Here is a 23,578-nt window from a genome sequence, read left to right as displayed (position 1 = left end):
ATTTTTATGCATTTTATAAAAGCCAAGCTTTATACTTACCTAATGGAATGCATCACATTTTTATTTATGCTTATAAGGGCTAGGAAAATTCTAAAACTATTGAGTCAATGTTTCTTTATTTTCTCTCATTCATATATATATGAATTTATATACATATAAATTATATATATATTGAATTTTATATATATATTGAATTATATATATTGAATTATATATATATATATGTATGTATATATATATATATATATATATATATATATATATATATATATATATATATATATATACACACACACACACACATATATGAAGTGCAATTATCAGAATCTTCATTTCGCTCTTTCCATGCTGGGGCTTGGCAGCCTAGAGATATGAGGATGAAAAAGCACCACCTAGTCATTAAAGGCCATTAGATTTCTTGGTAAACTCCCTAGGAAGTCAGGTGGTCCTACCCCCTTAGCCGCATGTCAGACCCTTTGCCTCCTTCTCCAAACATCCATTTCTTCATCACTAAATATGCTCCCCATAACAGCCTGCCCTAACAATGAAACATCCATAGATCTAGTATATGCTGGAGGTTTTCTGAGGTCATGGTTTCTCTTGTGAGAACCGCTCTGTAACATCAGTGATTGCAGCTCTACTAAGTGTAACAACTTTCGTTGCTGAGCATGAAAAACTCTCATCTGGGGTTTATCCCCCGGTTTAAAAAAAAAAAAAAAAAAAAGATTCAGATTCTTTTTGGGAAGCGTGGGGACTATTCCTAACAAGATGGGAAGTCTCCAGTTTTAAACTCTAGATGAAACCCAAAACAAACCTTTTCTTTTTAAGTGACTCTGATCCACCTCCAAGCCTCAGCCTCCCTGAGCCCCCGCCCCTTTGACTCGGTTTGTTTAGCAGAGGAAACCATTTCCTAACAAATGATCTTTGGATCCACTATAATATCCTAAGAGTCAGAAGGTGGATTTTGAACTAGGACTTAAACAGTGAGTGCCTATGTGGCCTGGCAAGCAGCAAGCAAAACCCAACCAAACAAATAACGAAAGTGAAGCACTCTTAAATCAGTTTGCTTTAGCCATTCTCTGGAGAGGATTTAATCACTATTTATTGCCTCCTCGCCTGTCAAGTTCTGCAGACAGACGATCACTGTATTTATTTGCTTAGTAAATACCTATACTCCTTTAGCCAGGTAGGTGCCCACTTCCCCGCGCTCTCTCACTAAATTCTACGCACGGTTCTCAGAGAGAGAAGCACTTTTCTCTCCGGAGAGATCCGACGGTTCCCCGGCTTCTTCCTAGGCAGAAGAGCGTGCTCCTTCGCCCTCCGGGCTGCCAGCACCTGAACTCTCACCTCCCGAAGCACCTGGCTGCGGGGGAGTGGGAGTGGGTTCGCCACCAGGGCGGGCGGCGCCCTTTGGAACGGGGACGGGCCCGGCGGGCGGACACCTCCAGGCCAGGCGCCCCGGGCCGGGGGCTCCCCTCTCTCGGCCTGGACATGGAGCGGCTGGCGGCGCCGGGCGAGGTGCGCATGAGCCAGGCCATCCAGCCGGCGCACGCCAACGCCCGCGGGGAGCTGAGCGCCGGGCAGCTGCTCAAGTGGATTGACACCACCGCCTGCCTGGCCGGTAGGCGCCGGGGCCGGGCGGCCGAGGGGAGCCGGCGGCTGCCGGGCGGGCTCCTGGACGTCTGTGCGCCGCGATGCACTGGAGGCCAAGGGTGGCGAGGGACGGTGGTGGTGCGGGATCCAGAGTGCAGTGGAGTGGAGAGCTGGCCATGGGTTGCGTTGGCTTGTGGGGATGCAGGTTGGCCCGAGATGTGGGAGCCAGGGAACAGCCTGAGAAGAAGGAAGGGAAGGATCCAACTTTACCGAGCTGTGAGACCTGTGCAGTCAGGGGTAGTGATGACTAAGATAGTTCACCTGACAATGACCTAGACGCTTTGGATTTAGGGTTCCTTCATCCCATGAAGGAATGAGTGAGAAATGTGCGTGTAATAGGTTACTTCTATCCATATTTACCTTACAGAAAATGCAACAGATTTAATTCATTTAAAAAGAAAACTTCATTACGTTCAACAGTACCAAAACTGTACTTAAAAGAGTGGTAATAGTTTGCACTTTTGCAAATTGTTTTAATGTTTGGTTTAGTAGAGGACTGCTCACTTATCAGATTTCTTTCTGCTGTTCAATTTGTTGCTAACACATTATTATGTAGTCACTGGAAGACTCTGCTGGATTCTTCTGAGAGAATGAGGATGGCAATACATCTACTGTGGACTGAATGGTGCCCTTCCCCTTCCCCAAAATTAATGTGTTGAAGCTCTAACCCCCAGTGTGGCTGTATTTGCATAAAAAGTAATTAAGGTTAAATAAGGTCATATGAGTGGAGTCCTGATCCCATAGGTTTAATGTTCATATAGGCTTAGAAATGGATAGCTTGGTCTCTGACATGTGAGACCACAGCAAGAAGGCAGATATCTGCAAGCCAGGAGGAGAGCCCCTCTAGGACCTAAGTGGCAAGCTTAGACTTCACAGCCTACAGACCTATGAGAAATTTCTATTGTTTAAGACACCCAGTATATGGTATTTGGTCTTAACTCAAGCAGACAAAGTAAAACCTCTTAGTATTATTATGAAAAGAGTTTTTAGTTGTAGGTGGTCACAATACCTTTATTTTATTTATTTATTTTTATGTGGTTCTAAGGATTGAACCAGGGCCTTAAGCATGCTAGGTGAGTGCTCTACTGCTGAACTACAACCCCAGCCCCATGAAAATAGTTTTGACCGCTGAATCTCTTCCAGACCACTGAGAACCTGCCTAATATTTATGTCTAGGGAAAAAGACTCCATTTTCAAAAATAGCAGGTTATAATGTAAATGATGTTCTAATGGAAAGGCTGGGTGAGGCAGTATTTTTTGAGAAGTTGGTCTTCTCTGCCTGCTGACTTCTCCCATCTTCAGATCAGTGATAAACACAATTTTTTTTAAATTTTTGTTTTAGTTTTAGTTGGACACAATACCTTTATTTTACTTATTCATTTATTTTTTATGAGGTACTGAGAATCAAACCCAGCGCCTTGCACATGCTAGGCGAACACTCTACAGCTGAGCCACAGCCCCATTCCTGATGAACACAATCTTTAGTACCAAAAAGCCGGCACTCCTGTAAAACTTCCTTTGGCTTCCCTTTCTCCATCTGACCTCCCTGAGACCTATTCTCTGTACAGAGGTTAGAGTGGACTTTAGGTGTAGGGATCACATCCTACCACTCCCCAGCTTAGAACCTTTCAGTGTCCTCTCATCACACTTGAGGTGAAACCCAAACCGTTTGTCGTTCTTTATAGATGCTAGCTGAAGTTGGAAATTCACATTGGAGCCAGCCAAGTAACCATAAATGTAAGATGAGTCTGAGTCCAGCTTAGGACTTCAGGGAGAGAGTGGTGGTTACCTGGTAATCTGTAGGATCCCCCACCAAAGTACATTAACACCAAGAAAAAGTATAACATTATGCTGCTCAGACAAACCTTATATCATGGACTGGGGCCACGGGTATAGTTCCTGTCTCCCATTTGTTTGGTACCAATCTCCTCCTAGTTCATAGGATCCAGCAATACTAGGCTTCCACATTTCCCAGGACATACTCACCTTTTCTTTTCTTAGGACTTTGCATTTGCTCTTCTCTTTTTTAAAATAATTTTTTAATTGTCCTGATTAGTTTTATATGACAAAATAATGCATTTTGATACATCATACATAAATGGAGTATAACTCCTCATTCTCTTGTTGTACACAATGTAGAGTTACACCAGTCATCTAATCATATATGCATATAGGGTAATAATGTCTGATTCATTCTACTATCCTTCATATCCCCATACCCCCTCCCCTCCCTTCATTCCCCTCTGTTAATACAAAGCATCTCTATTCTTCCCTAGCCACCCCCACCCATTGTGAGTTAGTATCTGTATATCAGAGAAAACATTTGGCCTTTGGGATTGGCTTATTTCACTTAGCATAATATTCTCCAGCTCCATCCATTTACTGGCAAATGCCATAATTTCATGCTTTTATCTTTGCATTTACTCTCTATTCTTGGACCTTTCCATGCATTACATCTCAGCTTAAATGTCATTTCCTCAGAGAAGACTTTCCTGCTCACCTGTTTACTTCTGTACCCATTCATCACTTTACTTACAACGCCCTGTCCAACTTCCTTCATAACACTTAGCACAATCTAACTATTTAGTCTATTTGTTTGTTCACGTCTTTATTTTTGGGCTGGCCAATTGTCACATAAACTAAGCTAGTTCTCCACTACTTAGTGCTCACTAAAAGCCTTCTGGTTATCTGGATGGTCCTACAACTTGAGTTCTCAAGTCCAAGAGGAATCCAGAGTTTATATGTGAAACCTGAGACTTAGAAAATAGACATTTTAAAACAATATATGTGAAGATAAAATATTAGAGTTGGAAGTGGCTTTAAACATCATGTGTTTCAGGGCCCTTATTTTACAGATGATGACAGCAAAACTCAGATGATTAAGAAACTCTGCTTTTCTTAGTGTTAACAGAGTTTCTAATACCTCTTGTCTTAACCACCTGCAAAACTCAGCTATATATTTGAAGCCAATCTATTTGTTTGCTTTGTTTGCTAATCTGTTTGGTTTCTGTCTTAACAGTTTTTAACAGGATTTGAGTTTTGGTTATAATAACATAATAATGGGAACATGAATATGAAGTTAATCTGCATGTAAGAAAAAGAAATGAGTATTAAAATCCTTGAAGTTGCTAGTAATAATGGTGCCTGTTTCCAAGGCAACTGAGTGCATGATGTGACTACTGAAATGAATTTTAAAGCTACTGTTTCAGAACCAGAATAAGCTGGTCACAAGCAAAATTTGTGGACCCAATGTTGGTCCTCCATATTTTTTATTCTTTCTTATTATTTTATGGTTCTTAAAAATCTGTAGCATAAACTGTGGCTATTGAGGCCCATTTTCAGCCAAGTTCTTTAGTAGCATTCTCTGTTTGGTCTACCCTACTCTTTTCTGAGAGTTTCTATTACTGTTGTAGTCAAAAAATCACTATTTAGAACAACATGTTTAATCTTTTAAGCCTAAATGTCCTAATTTATAAAACAGAACCAGACTTGTGATTGACAAGTGTAAATACTTAGCTCAGTACTTAGTAAATGTTAGCTGTTTCTCTGTTTATGTTTCTTCTTGATCTAGTATAGTGCTGTGACAAACTGTAGATTCTAATAGACATAATAAAAATTAATATTTTATTGGTTACTGCATTTTAGTTGTCATTTAAATCATTCAAAATTGGCAACTCAATTAATAAAAATTTATTAATACGGGTAGTTTAATTACATCAATATCCCATTTTCTTATGTTAGTCAACTGAAATGAATGTTTTGGGATACTTTTTAGTCAGTGTTTTACAACGTATATTTGAAAGTGTTCAGTAGTTATCTGAAAAACTGTAAAAGGACACCTATGGGGGACTAGGGTTGTAGCTCAGTGATAGAGCACTTGCCTTGCATTTGTGAGGCATTGGGTTAGATTCTCAGCACCATATAAAAAATAAATAAATAAAATAAAGGTATTGTGTCCATCTGCAACTAAGAATATTTTAGGAAAAAAATTTTATTTTCCAAATAATATAAATTATTGTATTTTCATATAAAGCAAAACCAACGATCCAAAAATATTCTGAATAAATTAAGTGCTGATATGGAACATTAAGTTGAGGAGCTGATAAACTCTTCACCCTGCTCAATACTCTCCCCTCCAACATAATTAATGCAGAGTGAATTTGGTGTGAAGTTGGTAAAAATAATAAATATTGACTAAATACCTCCTTGTTCCCATCCATGCACCATCTGTTTCTGGTGCATCTGTGATTTAGAAGATGATGTCAGGGTCTCCCACACTTATAGTGGTTAAAGTGATTTAAATACTTTCAACTGCAATAGAAATAACTTTGGTGTGTTGTTTTAAAAGCAAAAGAAGCATATTTCCTGACAAAATAAAGTCAGTGACAACTTCCTAAAAAATGTTATCTATAATTGCCAGATTTTCTGAATATTGGTATTGAAATTTAAAGCAAAGCTCAAGTAAGTTAAAATTTAGGAGAAAGTAGCCAGGCACAATGGCATGGCTATAATTCCAGCTACTCAGCAGGTTGAGGCAGGAGGATTGCAAGTTCAAAGCCATCCTGGGCAATGTAGTGAAACCCAGTCTCAAAATAAAATAAGAAAGTCTGGGGGTATGGCTGAGAATGCTTACATAGCATGCCTGAAACACTGAATTCAGTCCCCAGAACTGGGGAAAAAATTAGGAGAAAGTATAGTAATTGCCATGCAATAAAAGCATAACTTAAAGAACACAGAAACTCTCATAACTGACATCATCCAGAAAGTGTGGGCACAGTGGTGTTCTACTGAATGAGTGAATGGGTAAATTAAATAAATCTACTGAAATTTAATTCCTTTTCTCTTAAGATGAATTGAAATATCCAAACATAACTATTACTAACAAACACGTTTACCTATTTTTTTTTTTTTTTTGAAGCTGAAAAACATGCCGGAGTTTCCTGTGTCACAGCCTCAGTGGATGACATTCAATTTGAGGAAACAGTTAAGTAAGTGATATTACTCTTTCACTTTTCTCCCAGGTTTATTATGTTGGTTGTGACATATATTTGTGGCACCTTATTTGTTTGGGGTCCATGATCCTATTAATAAAACAAATGACATTTTACTCAATCTAAGTGAGTAAAAGACACAATCATCGGGCCTACCTTTAGTCAACACTGTAGGTGTAAAATCCCATTCACGATTTTGTTGAGAAGCAACTCTCAGCATGAGATGCATCGTGGAGTCATACATAGCAAGCTATCTGGCACCTGACTCTTAATGGCTCCTTTCTCTACTTATAGAATAATTAATGATGGTAAGTGTCTCTACAATGGTGAATTTCGTCATTAGGTTGGCTAAACACTAATTCATCTGAATAGAGACAGTAAAATATGAAAAACATTTTATGTGTGCGAGTGCTTAATATGCTTTACCAACTCATTATGCAGAAAATTTCAAGTAAACAAATAATTCAAACATATGTAAAATTAGAGAAAATTGTATAGTGTATCCCAAGGACTTATCTCCTAACTACATCAATAATCAAATCTTGCACACTCTTGTACCCTTCTATGTTTCCCTACATGACTGGGTTATTCTGAAGCAAACTCCAGTCATTATCTATAATTATCAGTATATATTTCTAAAAGATCAGTACACTTTTGAAAGACATAGTAATATAACAACAATCACTGTATTTTGAAGCCACTTGAAATAATTCTCTCCTACATGGTTAAATTGCCAACTTCACATGTAGACAAGTTCAATTGTTTTTTATTTTTGGAATTAATTTTTTATTTTAATTCATAATTTAATTCGAAACCAGATACATTTGGTTCTGGGAAATTAAGCTCTTATCTAGCTTCTTTCCAAGCACCTTTCTCTTTCTATAAATAGCCATTTTAATTACTTTCTGACTTTTAAAAAATTTTTAAATGTAAACAAGTATTTACATATATTCATGTCCTTTTAAAAACAAATTCTAACACATTGTATATACTTTTCTCCACCTTTTTGTCTTAATATTATATATAGAAAAACACTCTGTAGCAATGTACAGAAATATTCAGAATTCCTTGTAATTAGCTACATGGTAGTTCATTGTGTAGACGCCCTATTTTTTTCCTCTGGTCCCTACTGATAAATTTTAAAATTGTTTCCAGTTTTTGCTATTACAAATATTTCAAAATGTCGTTTTGTGCAGGCATATGTCCATGATTTTACAGTGTATTTTGGGGATAGAGTCCTAAAAAGAGGATTACTGAGTCAAAGGGTAAAGGTACATTTCATTTTATTAGACATTGACAAATTCTTCTCTGTGAGGATTATTATGTGGGCAAAGGACTAGTAAAATTGTGATAAAAGCATAGATTTTTTCAGATTTCCCACATAGTTATTAATTACTTAAATATACATCTGCATGTCTATGTTAAGTTCCTTCCTTTACTTCCAGTCTTTCTGATTGAAATGCTACAGATTATGACAGGTACACTACGTAGAGAAGCAATGTTTACACAAAGGCATTAATCAGATGTGGTCACTCTTCTAGGCAAACCCAACTGATTCACTTTGGAGATAGTCCTTAATATATCTTCACAAGCCTCTCTAGAGGTGATTAAATTAATTCTGTTAAAATGGAATTAATAACTATTCTTTACCAAGAGCCTAAGTCGGGCCTTGGTAAAGAATAGTTCAAGCCTTTGAAGTCAGATAAAACCAGGGTTTGAACTCTGGCTCTGCCTTTTGCTGACTCCATTGCCTTGTAAGCCCATTTTCTGATGGGAATGAAATGGGAACAGTACTACTTCCCTCACAGGGTCCTTGCCAGTGAGTGACATATCAGATATTATACAAAGCATTCAGCTTAGTGCCTGATTTACACATAGTACTAATAAAGGACAGTCATAGTTACTACAATGGCCACACTAGAAACAGTACTTTGTTTAATTAATGACAAGGGCTTTTATTGTTAATGATTTATTGATCAGTCTTTTGTAATCTTTTGAACTTTGTCTGTTTACACATCTGTGTCTGGAAGAAACACTAGTCTCCTTGAAGCCAATAACCCAGTCTTGCCCATCACTGTATCTAACACCTTAGCTGAACACCAGGGCTAGTCCTCAGTAAACAGTCATTAAATGTGTGAGGTAGAAAACATCAATGATTCTTTTAGGAGAGTTTCATCTGCAGAAGAGAAAAAAAAATATCAAAATAAATAGGTTTTAAAGAAAGGTTTTAAATAGGAGAAGCCTTAAACATTTTCAAAGAGTAAAAAAGAGAAAAGGGTAGAGATGGAAGGTTCAAAAGAGAGTAGAAATGACAGAGCAGGGAAAGATCAAGAGCACAGGTAAGACAAGAGATCAGATCATGAGGAAACCTTCTCCTTCCTCTGAAGTAGAAGAGTCTCGGAGTCTCTGAAGACACTGAGAATATAGTTCAATTTTGCACTTAAGGGAGAAAAATCAAGGGTGCTCATATTGGACAGATTCTTAACTTCTGCTAGGGTGAAGGGATCAGAAGTGACAGAGGGCCTGAATACAAGAGTTTTGAAACAACTTCAAATTACATGATCAGAGTTTTAGTAGTAGCAGGGAATGAACGGCTCTTCTAGTAGCAAAGAGGACACATGTAAATCTATCAAAATTAACTAGTGGACTTGCTTGCTTATTTGTAGTCCGTTCATCCATTTAGTTATTAACATTTTAAAATAAATATAAGTTGTATAAGTTTGCCTGTGTATTTGTCTTAACTTGTATAGTAGCTTGAAAGAGCTTCTAAAAAGTCCAAGTATCTGTTGCAAATTTGAAGTCATCTTGCATTCTACCTTTGCAAAGCCCTTTTTCTGTTTGAATAGAGGGAGTCAGTTAACCTGAGTGTGGTTTATGATGATCAGCATTTGCCCTGTTTTTCCTGTTATCATGAACCTGAATGTTTCATGTGAACATTAACAGCAAGCTAAGGTGGAAATACTTTATGGCACATGAAAGATTTAAGTGAGTCTTTAAATCTGAAATAATATGTGTTTAGATTACTGAAAAAAAATTTTTTTTTTGCTAGAGTTGGACAAGTTATAACCATCAAAGCAAAAGTTACTAGAGCATTCAGCACAAGCATGGAGGTAAGCATGCACTTTCTTTACTTTTGCCTACTGGTGCTCATCTCTTCGTTGTTTACAGAGGGCTGAGGAGGAGGCCTAGAATAGTATCTGCAGGTAATGAGATTCTGAGGTTAAGAAGGCTCTTAAATCTGCAGTCAGACTCCAGGTAAATAATAAGTCAGCCCAGTCACTAAAATTCAATATGATGTAATTCACTGTTTTTACATAGAAAGGTACACAGAAAGTAAACATAACAAGGTTGAAGGGCACTGTTTTGCTCTTTTGCAAGATATGGGTTTTCTTTCTTAATTATTATTTCTCTACTGTTACTAAAACTCTGCATCTCTGTCTCCTTACTCCCCAATGGAAGCTAACCCCATGATTAACTAGTTTTTGAAAGGTCCAATATCTCAGATTCAGAAGATAAGAAGGTAAATTGATATGCCTTTTCTTCTACACCCACTTGGTTTTCCTTTCCTTATCACAGTTGAGACAACAACATTCTAGAATTTCCTGAAGTCACTGTCCAGGTTAAATTAGCAGGAAGGGAGTTGCTGGATTCAGCTTCTAGGTTGGCTGGTGGCAGTCAGTTACAGTCAGTCCCTTTGATCCTGGGTACTAATGGCATGTAAGAACTTGTCACCACCAATGGGTGACTGAACCAACAGAAATTTGTCTTCTTGCAGTTCCAAAGGTTGGAAGAACTCAGTCAAGGCATCAAGAAGATTGGTTCCTTCTGAGGGCTGTGAGGGTGAATCTGTCCCTGCCTCTCTCCTAGTGGGTTTGTGACACTCTTCAGTGTTCCTTGGCTTGTGGAAACATTGTCTTCATCTTCACGTGTGTCCTCCCTGTTTCAGTGTGTGTGTGTGTGTGTGTGTGTGTGTGTGTTTCCAAATCTCCTCTTTATGGGACAGCAGTCATACTGAATTAGGACCCAATCCTAGTCTGCTATGATCACATTTTAGCTAATTTCATCTGCAATGACCCTATTTACATTTGGAGGTGCTGGAAGTTAGGGTTTCAACGTAGGAATGAAGGAACATTTCAACCTATAACAGAGTGATGTTGGCAAAAACTGTGCCTAGAGTGGCGGCTTTACTCTGATGTAATCACTTTCCACCTGTGTCCACATTCACAGAATACGAAGCCCTTGAAGACAGCTCTCGTGGAACCAGTGGGGGCTCTGTCAGGAGCAATTGGTGCTTCCAGACCCTGACTTCCCCCGGGTGGGACCTTTGACCTTTTCCCCTTAGTAGTCCCTGGATTTGGCCTTTCTCCTGAGGGACATGGACTGTCCTTTATAGTCAGCTCAAACACGGATAAAGGTTTCTTTTCTTCTTTTTTTCCTCCTATTCCCTGAGACAGGCTAGAATTTTCAAAGGAAGTTTGAATAGAATTTAAGAAAAAAAAATTTCAGTATTTGCGATGAAAATCTCACCAGATAGTAACAAACCATGTGCAATAAGAGAGCATTGTGTAAGGGTAGGGATATTTTTTGGTCCCTAAGAATATTTTAAAAATTGTTTATTTGTTTCAAAAAATTTTTAGTTGTAAATGGTTTGGGTTTTTTTTTTGTTTGTTTGTTTATTTCATTTATTTATTTCTATGTGGTGCTGAGAGCTAAACCCAGGGCCTCACACATTTCTTTATTTATTATTTGTATTTATGTATTTATTTATTTATTTGGTATTTATTTTTTTGTTATTATTATTTCTACTATTCCCACCTTTCTATTTGCTTTGGGCTTCATTTGCCTTTCCTTCTCTAGTATCTTAGGTTAAAAGCCTAGAACACGGACTAAACTTTTATTATTTACTAATACAGGCATTTCAAGCCATTAATTTTTTTTCAGAAAATATTGCTTTCCCTGAATCAAAATATGTTCTCATTTCCCTTGTGAATTTTTTTCTTGTTCTCTGAGTTGTATAGATGTGTGTTGTTTGATTTCCACATTTATGGTGATGATTTTCAAGACAACTTTCTGTTCTTGATTTCTGATTTAATTCCTTCGTAGAAAAAGAACACATGTATAATTTTGGTTATTTTAAATTTATTGAGACTAGTTTTATGACACAGAATATGGACTTGGTGAGGAATGTACTTGAAAAAAAGTGTACTTTGCTTATGGTGGGCAAAGTATTCTACAGATGTCAGTTAGGCTATTTCCTCTTATTTTTATTTATTTATTTATTTATTTATTTATTTAGCTCACCTGCTCCATTAGGTACTAAAAAAAGGGATAAGATACCCAACTATAATTGTGAACCTGTGTATTTTTCCTTTCAGTTCTATCAGTGTTTGCTTTCTGGAGTTTGAAGCTCCGTTATTAGATGCAAACATGTTTGAAATTGTTAAATCCGCTTGATGACTTGGTCCTTCCATCGTTATAAAATGACCTATTTCACCTTTGGTTTTTGTTTATAAATCTGCCTTGTCTCATATTGATTTAGCCATTACGACTTAGATTTGCTTGCTACTTTTCATACAGCCTAACCATCTCTGCCTCTACGTGGCATGTTTTAACTATTTTCATTTGATTTAACATGACTATTGATACAGTAGGTTGAAATCTGTCACCTGGCTGTTTGTTTTCCATTTGTTTTATCTGTTCTTTTTTTCCATTTCCCCTATATTTTTCTGCAATTTTTATAGTGGATAATTTTTAGTAATCCATTTTATCTTCATTGTTGATCTTTTAACCATATATATTTGCTTTATTATTTTTAGTGTTTGTTCTAGGATTAACAATTTGCATACCTTAACTTATCTGACTCTACCTTCAAATAATATTACATCCTTTTAAGGAGAGCATAATAATTTTCCAACAGTATGCTTCCCTTCTTGTGTCCTAGCCTTTCTGCTATTGTCATCATACAACTTTTACTTCTGCTTGTTATAAACCCCACAATGCATTGTTATTATTTTTTATATAGAGTCAGTTCTCTTCTAAAGAGATTAAAGATATATTTTATACCTTTCCACATATTTTCCATTCGGGGGTACTTGTCATTTCTTTGGGCATCTCCAAACTTTCCTCTGATATCACTTTCCTTTAATATTTCTTTTAGCACGAAGCTGCTGGTGATTAATTTTTTCCGGTGTTCATCTGTGTGCAAATTTATTGTTTCACCTTCGTGTTTGAACAATATTTTCACTAGGTGTAGAATTCTGGCTTGACAGTGTTCCACCCCCTTGCAGGACTTTAAAGGGTCTCTTCATTAACTTTGGGCACATGCATGGTTCTCTGAGAGGTCTGTTGTTATTCTTATCTTTGCACCTTTTACATGGTACATCTTTTATTCTTGCGTTGTTTTCATATTTTCTTGTCACTGTTTTTTTTAGCAATTATATTTTACTTATTATTTTCTTCACATTAATTCTGCTTGGGTATTTTTAAGCTACTGAATGTTTGGATTTATACTAACAAGTTTGGAATTTTTCTCAGTTTTTGTATTTCCAAACATTTTCTATCCCATGTTCTTTTTACTTTTGAACTGAAGAATTTTAGACAGCTTGATAAGTGTCTCACTGATACCCTATTATTGTTTTCCCCGGTCTTTTCTTTCCATAATGTATCTTGTTTAAACTTCTTTTGTTATCTTCAACTTCACTAATCTATATTTCTGCCATATCTAATCTAATGTGAATCTTATCTGGTATATTTTTTAAATTTAATATGTTATGTTTCTTAATCTCAGAAAGTGTTATTTGATCATTTTTATTTTGTCCACTTTCTGTCTTCATTATGCTAATACTTTCCTCACCATTAGCAGTCAGCAAGTTATAGGCTGTGGACCTGTTTTATAAATAAGGTTTTATGATAACACAGTCATACTGTGTTAATCAGCTTTTCATTGCAGTGACAAAATACCTCACATAGATAACTTAAGATGAGAAAATATTTATTTGGGCTCATAGTTTCAGAGGTTTCAGTACATGGTCTGCTCATGCCATTGCTTTGGGCCTTAGGTAAGGCAGAATATCATGATGAGAGGGCTTGACATGGGAAAGCTGTTCAGCTCATGGCAGCTGGGGTGGGGGGGAGAGAGAGATCCCACTTCTGAACATGGCTTCATTGGGGGAACCAATCCTTCAACACTTGAGTCTCTTGGGGGCACTTTGTATCCAAACCATAACACATACCCATTGTCTCTGCTGCTACCACACTATATTGACAAAGTTGAGTCATTGTGAAAAGAGTATAGGTTCCTACATGCCTTAAAATATTTACTATCTCATCTTCCAAGAAAATGTTAATTCTTTCTCTACATCCTTGAGTTCATGGTACATAGATATAATTTCGTTCAACATCCTTTTTTGTTAATTCCATCATTTCTGTCATTTGTTGTTCTATTTTTATTAATTTGCATATTCTAGTTTTCTTGTGTCTACTCATTTATTAGATGCTGAACACTGTGAAATTTATATTGTGTTGTGATACTTTTGTTATATTTCTTTTTTTAAAAATAGAGTCAGAATTTTTTAAAAAAAATTAAAGATGGACACAGTATCTTTATTTATTTTAAATATTTTTTATGTGGTGCTGAGGATTGAACCCAGTGCCTCACATGGGCGAGGCAAGCACTCTACCTTTGAGCTATAACCCCAACCCCAAGTGTCAGACTTTAAATAGCAGGATGATGTTGGTTACTTGAAGATTAGTTTGAGACTTTAAAGATCGCTTTGCTGGAAGACAGTGGGCTAATTTAGTCCATCTTTTAAGTTGGGATCTTTGGTGGTCTCTATGGATTCTTCTGGGTTCAGTAAGGTCTCGGGGGAGAACTCAAAGATTCCCAGCTATGTGGGCTCTGAGATTGTTCATGTCACAGCTCCCCAGTAGTTTGTTCCACAGAACCTGTTTTTGTCTGGCCTTCTGAGGTTTCCCCCATGCATGCTCAGATTGGTATCAACCCAAAGACTCACGGGATTCATGTGAATAGTTAAGAATTCCTTCCTTCTGTAGCTCTATCCTCTCTGGTACTAACACACACACACACGCACACACACACACACACACACACACACACACATATTTAGTTATAGATGAACACAGTGCCTTTATTTTACTTATGTATTTTATGTGGTGCTGAACATCAAACTCAGTGCCTCACACATGCTAGGCAAGTGCTCTACCACTGAGCCACAACCCCAGCCCCTCATTCAACTATTCTAGTAAGAGATAGTGCTCTGAACTTGTTTTAAATCTACAAATTTTTGATGATTTTACTGTTGGTATTTTATTTTTCATTTGCCTGTTTCTCTAAAGTGGAAGGCTACATAAGACAAGGGTTTGTGGGAATTGGGAATAAATGGTTTAAAAGTAGTTGATCAACTTCTAGTTAATTTAGGATTTACTGTGCAAATACAAAATTGCATTTTTAAGTTAAGTGACTCAAGATGAATTACAGATTATTAATTTTTTGTACATGATGTACCTGGTCAAGATGTAGAAATAGATGTTCTTTTTCATTGATTATACAGTGCTGAACTAAGATACCTGAGATTGTCCATTATTCCAAGAAGATTGGATCATTTATTTGATTGAAATATGGAGGAAAGTGCATATTAGCCCCAATCTAAAGACAAACTCCACAGTCCTAGAGAATGCCAGCCTCAGACCTCTTCACACAGAGGGACAGCCCACTGCGGTGTCTCCACATACTATCTCAGCCACTGTTCCTAAAAAGGAAACAGGGAGTCTGGTGCAGTGGCACAGCCTGTAATCCCAGCAGCTCAGGAGACTGAGGCAGGAGGATTGCAAGTTCAAAGTCAGCCTCAGCAACTTAGGGAGTCCCTAAGCAACTTAGAGAGACTCTGACTCAAAATTTAAATTATATATATATATGGATATGGCTCAGTAGTTAAGCATCCCTGGGTTCAATTTTTAGTACAAAAAAAGAAAACAAGGAAACCAAACTGAACATATCATGATACCATCTGCCCATGCTATCTTATTCATAAAACTGTAGAGGATAAAGTGTAAAAATAGTTGTGATATGAATTTCATGATTACTTTATCTATTTCTACAAGAAATGCCATTGGGATTTTGATTGGCATTGCATTAAACCTATAGAGAACTTTTGGTAATATCACCATTTTGATGATGTTAGTTCTGCCTATCCATGAACAGGGTACATTTTTCCATCTTCTAAGATCTTCTTCTATCTCTCTCTTTAGGGTTCTGTAGTTTTCATTATATAAATCTTTCACCTCTTTTTTTAGGTTGATTCCCAAGTATTTTAATTTTTTTTTTGAGGATATTATGAATGGAGTGGTTTTCCTCATTTCCATTTCAGAAGTTTTGTTGCTGATATACAGAAATGCCTTTGATTTATGCATGTTGATTTTATATCCTGCCACTTTGCTGAATTCATTTATTATCTCTAGTAGTTTCTGTGTAGACCCTTTGGGGTCTGTTAGATATAGTATCATATCATCTGCAAATAGTGATAATTTAAGTTCTTCTTTTCCTATTTTTATGCCTTTAATTTCTTTTGTCTGTCTAATTGCTCTGACTAGTATTTCAAGAACTAAATTGAATAGAAGTGGTGAGAGAGGGCATCCCTGTCTTGTTCCAGATTTTAGAGGGAATGCCTTCAGTTTTTCTCCATTTAGAATTATGCTAGCCTGAGGCTTAGCATATATAGCTTTTACAATGTTGAGGTAAGTTCCTATTATCCCTAGTTTTTCTAGTGTTTTGAACATAAAGGGATGCTGTACTTTGTCGAATGCTTTTTCTGCATCTATTGAGAAGCAATCATGAAATTCATATGGAAAAACAAAAGACCCAGAATAACAAAAGCAATTCTAAGCAGGAAGTGTGAATCTGGCGGTATAGTGGTACCAGATTTCAAACTGTACTACAGAGCAATAGTAACAAAAACAGCATGGTACTGGTACCAAAACAGGCGGGTGGACCAATGGTACAGAATAGAGGACACAGAGACCAATTGACAAAATTACAACTTTCTTATATTTGATAAAGGGGCTAAAAGCATGCAATGGAGGAAGGATAGTATCTTCAACAAATGGTGCTGGGAAACTGGAAATCCATATGCAACAAAATGAAACTGAACTCCTTTCTCTTGCCATGCACAAAAGTTAACTCAAAATGGATCAAGGAGCTTGATATCAAATCAGAGACTCTGCATCTGATAGAAGAAAAAGTTGGCTCCAATCTACATACTGTGGGGTCAGGCTCCAAATTCCTTAATAGGACACCCATAGCCCAAGAGTTAATAACAAGAACCAACAAATGGGACTTACTCAAACTAAAAAGTTTTTTCTCAGCAAGAGAAACAATAAGAGAGGTAAATAGGGAGCCTACATCCTGGGAACAAATTTTTACTCCTCACACTTCAGATAGAGCCCTAATATCCAGAGTATACAAAGAACTCAAAAAATTAGACAATAATGGGCTGGGGATGTGGCTCAAGTGGTAGCGCGCTCGCCTGGCATGCGTGCGGCCCGGGTTCGATCCTCAGCACCACATACCAACAAAGATGTTGTGTCCGCCGAGAACTAAAAAATAGATATTAAAAATTCTCTCTCTCTCTCTCTCTCTCTCTCTCTCTCTCTCTCTCTCCTCTCTCACTCTCTCTTTAAAAAAAAATTAAACAATAAGATAACAAATAACCCAATCAACAAATGGGCCAAGGACCTGAACAGACACTTCTCAGAGGAGGACATACAATCAATCAACAAGTACATGAAAAAATGCTCACCATCTATAGCAGTCAGAGAAATGCAAATCAAAACCACCCTAAGATAGCATCTCACTCCAGTAAGATTGGCAGCCATTATGAAGTCAAACAACAACAAGTGCTGGAGAGGATGTGGGGAAAAGGGTACACTTGTACACTGCTGGTGGGACTGCAAATTGGTGCAGCCAATTTGGAAAGCAGTATGGAGATTCCTGGGAAAGCTGGGAATGGAACCACCATTTGTCCCAGCTATTGCCCTTCTCGGACTATTCCCTGAAGACCTTAAAAGAGCGTACTATAGGGATACTGCCACATTAATGTTCATAGCAGCACAATTCACAATAGCTAGATTGTGGAACCAACCTAGAAGCCCCTCAATAGATGAGTGGATTAAAAAAATGTGGCATTTATACACAATGGAGTATTATGCAGCACCAAAAAATGACAAAATCATGGCATTTGCAGGGAAATGGATGGCATTAGAGCAGATTATGCTAAGTGAAGCTAGCCAATCCCTAAAAAACAAATGCCAAATGTCTTTTTTATATAAGGAGAGCAACTAAGAACAGAGCAGGGAGGAAGAGCATGAGGAAAAGGTTAACATTAAACAGAGACTAGTGGTGGGAGGCAAAGGGAGAGAGAAGGGAAATTGCATGGAAATGGAACGAGACCCTCATTGTTACACAACATTACATTGTGAGGGGAAAGGGGAGAAAAAACAAGGGAGAGAATCGAATAACAGCAGATGGGGTAGGGAGAGAAGATGGGAGGGGAGGGGAGGGGGATAGTAGGGGATAGGAAAGGTAGCAGAATACAACAGTCACTAATATGGCAGTATGTAAAAACGTGGATATGTAACCGATGTGATTCTGTAATTTGTATTTGGGGTAAAAATGGGAGTTCATAACCCACTTGAATCAAATGTATGAAAGATGATATGTCATAAGCTTTGTAATGTTTTGAACAACCAATAAAAATAAATAAATAAATAAATAAAAATAGTTGTGATACATCTTTTTGATGAGCTACAGGGCAGTCATTAATAGCTTGTTTTCAAAAGTTGTTTACTAATAATAGGATTAAAAAATGCCAAAATTTTAAAAATTGTAGTATAAAACCATAAATAAAGTATTATATTTTATAATGTGTATATACATATATGCATTTTATGTATGCTTTATAAAATATATATTTCATATATAATATATATTTATGTGTACATATTTCGTGTGTATTTATATATATAAACTAGTTTGTATGTACGTATGTTTTTATATGCACATATACATATAAAAATATATAAAAACTAGAAGACAATTCATCTAAAGTTTAATAGATTATCTCTAGGTGATAGGATTACTGGAAATTTTACTCTGGGTAATCAGATTTCATAAATTTTCCATGGCAAATATATATTTCCTGTAGACAGATAAAAGTTATTTATCCAATTTTATAGAACATCATTGAAAGAATAGTACTGCTTAAAAATAAATTAAAATGCTGGTCTCATTTAAAAAAAAGTTAAGAATGGCGAAGTACATAACTGAATTTTGAATGCTGTGATCAAATCTGCTCTCTGGATGACTGAAAATTTGTTTATTTTTCTTTTCCTTTTAGATCAGTATCAAGGTCATGGTACAGGACACATTGATGGACATTGAGAAACTTGTTAGTGTGGCTTTCTCTACATTTGTAGCCAAACCAGTTGGAAAAGAAAAGGTAAATTTCCTACGTAAAGAGGCATCTCTTCATGTAAAATCAGGGACATAGTAACGAAAGCATCAGAATTATTACAGGGGAAAGGACATTTCTTCTTACCAGGAGACACATTTCCCAGGATTTTTAATTCATCAATGTTTACCATAAAGTTACGATTCTATGGTAACATCATAGGATTTAAGTAATAAGATCTTTCCAGGCCTAGGATCTTAGAGAACAGGAGATGTAGCTAGTTGGAGAAATCCAGTTTGAGAAAGAAGGAAAACAAAATGACCTGAAAGTCATCTCACTTTTAAAAGATTTCCTACTAGTTTAGATGAAAATTGAAAATTGAGTTAAAATAGTTTTTTTTTTAAAAGCAGGAGTAATGTATCAAGTGGTTGGATATTATGGTTTAATCATTTATACTTGAAGGAAAAACGTCAAAGTTGCTCAGTTATTGAACTTTGAAAACAAGCTTTGAGGCACCCTTAAACTTTGTCCTGATGCACATGTTCATCCAGGGGCTGCTTCAGAATTCCTCACTATCATTTCTTGACATTCCTGCTCAGGGTAAGGACCCCATGTAGTCTAAACATTGTTAAAAAGTAATAATTCAAATTATGATTTAAATGTTTCACTCCAAGGATTGCTCCAGGGGTTAGGCACAGTGACTTCTCCTAGCTCCACTTGGAAGTGACAAGGGGTCTCCTTCTGGCAGAGTATGCAAGTTCTTCCTCAGACTGCCTCTGGCTTGGAGCTGGGACAAAGCAGTGTTTCCACAGCATCCCACAGAGAAGGCAGAAGCTGTGCACACCAGCTGGGCTACCATGATGCTTGGGTGGCATATATTGCCACAGGATTTTGTCCCCTGGGGCACATCTTCCACTCTAGGCCTGATTTAAACATGCTGCAAGGAACATTCATAGTGCCCTAGGTGCTGCTTTTCAAACTAAAGTTCACATCAGCTAGTTATATTATTTCAAATGCAGCTTTCTGGGAGTAGAATCACCAGTGTTAAGAACTCGGAATTTGTACTTTGATGGGGATTCCAGGCATCCCATGTTCATGAAAATCTGAGACAATGGGACATATCTTTCCAACCTTTCTGTTTTTCATGAAATCTCTAAACTCTTGGGAATTAGAAAATTATGGGGGCAGGTGGCAAGTTTGCATATCTGACAGCAAGTGACAGGAAGGAGTATACATGGCCAGCCTTCCCTCATGTGGCAGAGGAGAACCACACTGTTTACTCCCTCTAGCCTCAGACTCCTCACTGAATTCAGGAATGTGTGGCTAAGCATATAATTGTCACACCTCAGTCCACTCTCTGCTGAGACAGAAGAACTGGTTTCTGAGGGCCTTTCTGAGCAGTCAGCTCTTTGAGCTGCTGCCGTAATTGGCTGGTTCAGAGAACATCAATTGTAAAGTACTTTTCCCAGATTAACAGATTTTCAAGTTGGTAACATTCTCGTTCAGTAGCACATCGTGAAGAGAGCCATGATTTGAACTGACAAGACTACCTGGATACCTGTCCAAAGAGAGTTTATTCCAGGATGAAGTTGGCAATGATTAACTAGCAATAACATAGATCATGGAGAGGACACACAGGACTCCAAGGCTCACTAAAGCTAACGGAGATGGTACAGCCAGGGAAAAAAGGCCCAGGCCAACATCAGAGAGGTTCCACTTTCTGCAGTGGATAGTTCCCAGGATCTTTCCCCAGGATCACACATGATGTATTTTGAGGATTAGGAATCACTAAGATATATGTATATTGTCCTGTTTATAATAATAAGTCAAACCAATGTAAGATGTCCATCGACTCATTCCTGACCAGATGAGACAAGGCAGCCCAGGGGAGCTTTGGGCTTTAGGCAACATATTATGAATCACTAGCTTGGCTTAATCTTATCCAGGCCAAGGGTCAGGACCTGAAATGAGCCTGGAGCCAGCCTGTCCCTTCACACACAGTCAGAGACGGGCATCTGCAGGGCAGCGTGTGCCCTTGGTATTCTTTCGTCACATACCCAGGTTTCTGGAGGTCAGCTAAAGCTTTATTCTGACATATTGATTATTTCAGTTTGCTTATTAATGTTTTTACCATGTGATGAAGTTTCCAAATCGGAAATATCTCCTGGGACAAGATAGCTTTCTCTAGAACATAATTATTCCCCTCCTCCTCTCTTTGGTGTCTTAATTTTTCAAAAAATAGAAAACATTTCTTGTTAAGAATTCACCAGAATAATTCAGGGGAAATCACAACCCCTACCCCCATTCATTTATCTGAAGAATGCCATATTTCATAGTTCTGTGGAACCATTTTTAAATAATGTAAAATAAATAAGAATAATTTTAAAGGTACATATTTGATGTAGAAATAATTAATATACCATACTACAGTAAATATAATACACATATTCCAATTTTTTAAATTTGAAAATTTTTTGAGAAAAAAAGTTAGAAGATGTTTAGTGAAAATGTTTATAACTTCTCTCTTTACTTGAGTTACAAAACCATGTAACATATCATTTGTTTTTACAAAATTCATGTTGTATTTTTATAACTTAATAAGGCAATAAAAGTGAATTATTTTCTTTTTTCAGATTCACTTAAAACCAGTCATACTTCTAACTGAACAAGATCAAGTGGAGCATACTCTGGCTTCTGAGAGAAGGAAAGTTCGGTTACAACATGAAGATACTTTTAACAACTTAATGAAGGAAAGTAGCAGTTTGGAAGGTCAGCAGATCCACCCCTAAGAACTTCTCATGACTAGTGCGAGTGACTGGGTCCTTTTTTAGGACACACTTATTTCCACTGTACAGTTCAGTCCTGATGTTGCTGGATATCTTTTGCAACAAACTGAGTGGCTGGAAAAGTAATATATAGTATATAATATAATTGGAATATAATTGATGACACCTAAGTCATCTTTTTTTAATTTGTTTTAATTAGTTACATATGACAGTACAATGATCTTGACATATCATACATTTGAATCAGATGGGATATAATTTCTCCTTTTTCTGAGTATACAGGTTGCAGAATCATATTGGTCATGCAGTCACGTATATATACATACAGCAATAATGGTGTCTATTTTATTCTGCTGTCCTTCCTTTCACCCCTTCCCCTCCCCTCCCCTCCCATCACTTCTCTCTACCCAATCTAATGTGACACACTTCTTTTTTTTTTCCCTCACATCATCATACATGTATTCTCTATAATGATGAGGGTCTCCTTCCATCTTCCGTGCAATTCCCCTTCTCCCTTCCCTTCCCTCCCACCACTCTTCCCTATTTAGTGGTAATCTTCTTCTCATGCTCTTCCTCCCTACTCCATTTTTAGTCACCCCTCTTATATCAGAGAAGACATTTGGCATTTGCTTTTTAGGGATTGGTTAACTTCACTTAGCATAATCTGCTCTAATGCCACCCATTTCCCTGCAAATGCCACAATCATGTTATTTTTTAGTGCTGAGTAATATTCCATTGTGTATAAATGCCACATTTTTTAATCCATTCATCCATTGAAGGGCATCTAGGTTGCCTCCACAGTTTAGCTATTGTGAATTGTGCTGCTATAAACATTGATGTGGCTGTGTCCCTGTAGTATGCTGTTTTAAGGTCTTTGGGGTATAGTCCGAGAAGAGGAATAGCTGGGTCAAATGGTGGTTCTATCCCAGCTTTCCAAGGAATCTCCATATTGCTTTCCAAATTGGCTGCACCAATTTGCAGTCCCACCAGCAATGTATGAGTGTGCCTATTTCCCTACATCCTCGCCAGCACTTGTTGTTGTTTGACTTCATAATGGCTGCCACTCTTACTGGAGTGAGATGGTATCTTAGAGTAGTTTTAATTTGCATTTCTGATTGCTAGCGATGGTGAGCAGTTTTTTGTGTATTTGTTGATTGATTGTATATCCTCTTCTGAGAAGTGTCTGTTCAGGTCTTTGACCCATTTGTTGATTGGCTAGGTCATGTTTAAGTCAGAGAATATCCAGGGAAGGAGCTGGCGAATAAGGGACTAGGCAGCTGTAGTTATAACACTCAGTGTGACAGATGGAGGATGACCTAGCCATACTCCAACATGGTGCTCCACAGCTCACACACCCTTGGCTTCATAAGAGCTGTACGTAGCGCCAACAGAGAGGAAGCTGCAACTCTGAGCTGGGAAGAAACTTGCTAAAGATCCCATATGATATAAAACAGAAGGGATAAGATTCTGCTCTTATTTCCTGGCACTTTCCAAATAACACTGGGTTTTATGAAACAAGCTTTCTTCGTTCTCTGGCAGTGATTTTCCAGGTTCTTTGAAACCTTGTTGGAACCCCTTCCCTCCCCCTGCCATTCCTTTTTGTCTGATGCCATCTTCCAAAGCCCCAGGGGGATGAACCAGTGAGGGAGGAGGGGGAGGATGGAAGGTGAGGTAGGAGGAAAAG

The 23,578-nt window shown here is 37.5% G+C and overlaps 1 protein-coding gene across 1 annotated transcript in view; it reads left to right on the top strand.

Moving 5' to 3' along the window:
* The first annotated feature begins 1,491 nt into the window (after positions 1-1,491).
* Positions 1,492-23,578, top strand: part of Acot12 (acyl-CoA thioesterase 12) — a 45,534-nt gene continuing 23,447 nt past the window's right edge. The window contains exons 1-5 of the mRNA XM_026394551.2: positions 1,492-1,621; positions 6,572-6,641; positions 9,694-9,754; positions 19,055-19,156; positions 21,742-21,877. Coding sequence (XP_026250336.2) covers positions 1,492-1,621; positions 6,572-6,641; positions 9,694-9,754; positions 19,055-19,156; positions 21,742-21,877 — 499 coding nt within the window. The remainder of the gene's footprint in view (positions 1,622-6,571; positions 6,642-9,693; positions 9,755-19,054; positions 19,157-21,741; positions 21,878-23,578) is intronic.

This window comes from Urocitellus parryii, chromosome 1 (genome assembly GCF_045843805.1).
Source record: "Urocitellus parryii isolate mUroPar1 chromosome 1, mUroPar1.hap1, whole genome shotgun sequence".
NCBI classification, from domain to species: domain Eukaryota; kingdom Metazoa; phylum Chordata; class Mammalia; order Rodentia; family Sciuridae; genus Urocitellus; species Urocitellus parryii.
The sequence above is the reverse complement of the archived record's forward strand: the minus strand, read 5'-3'. Positions and strand labels throughout refer to the sequence as shown.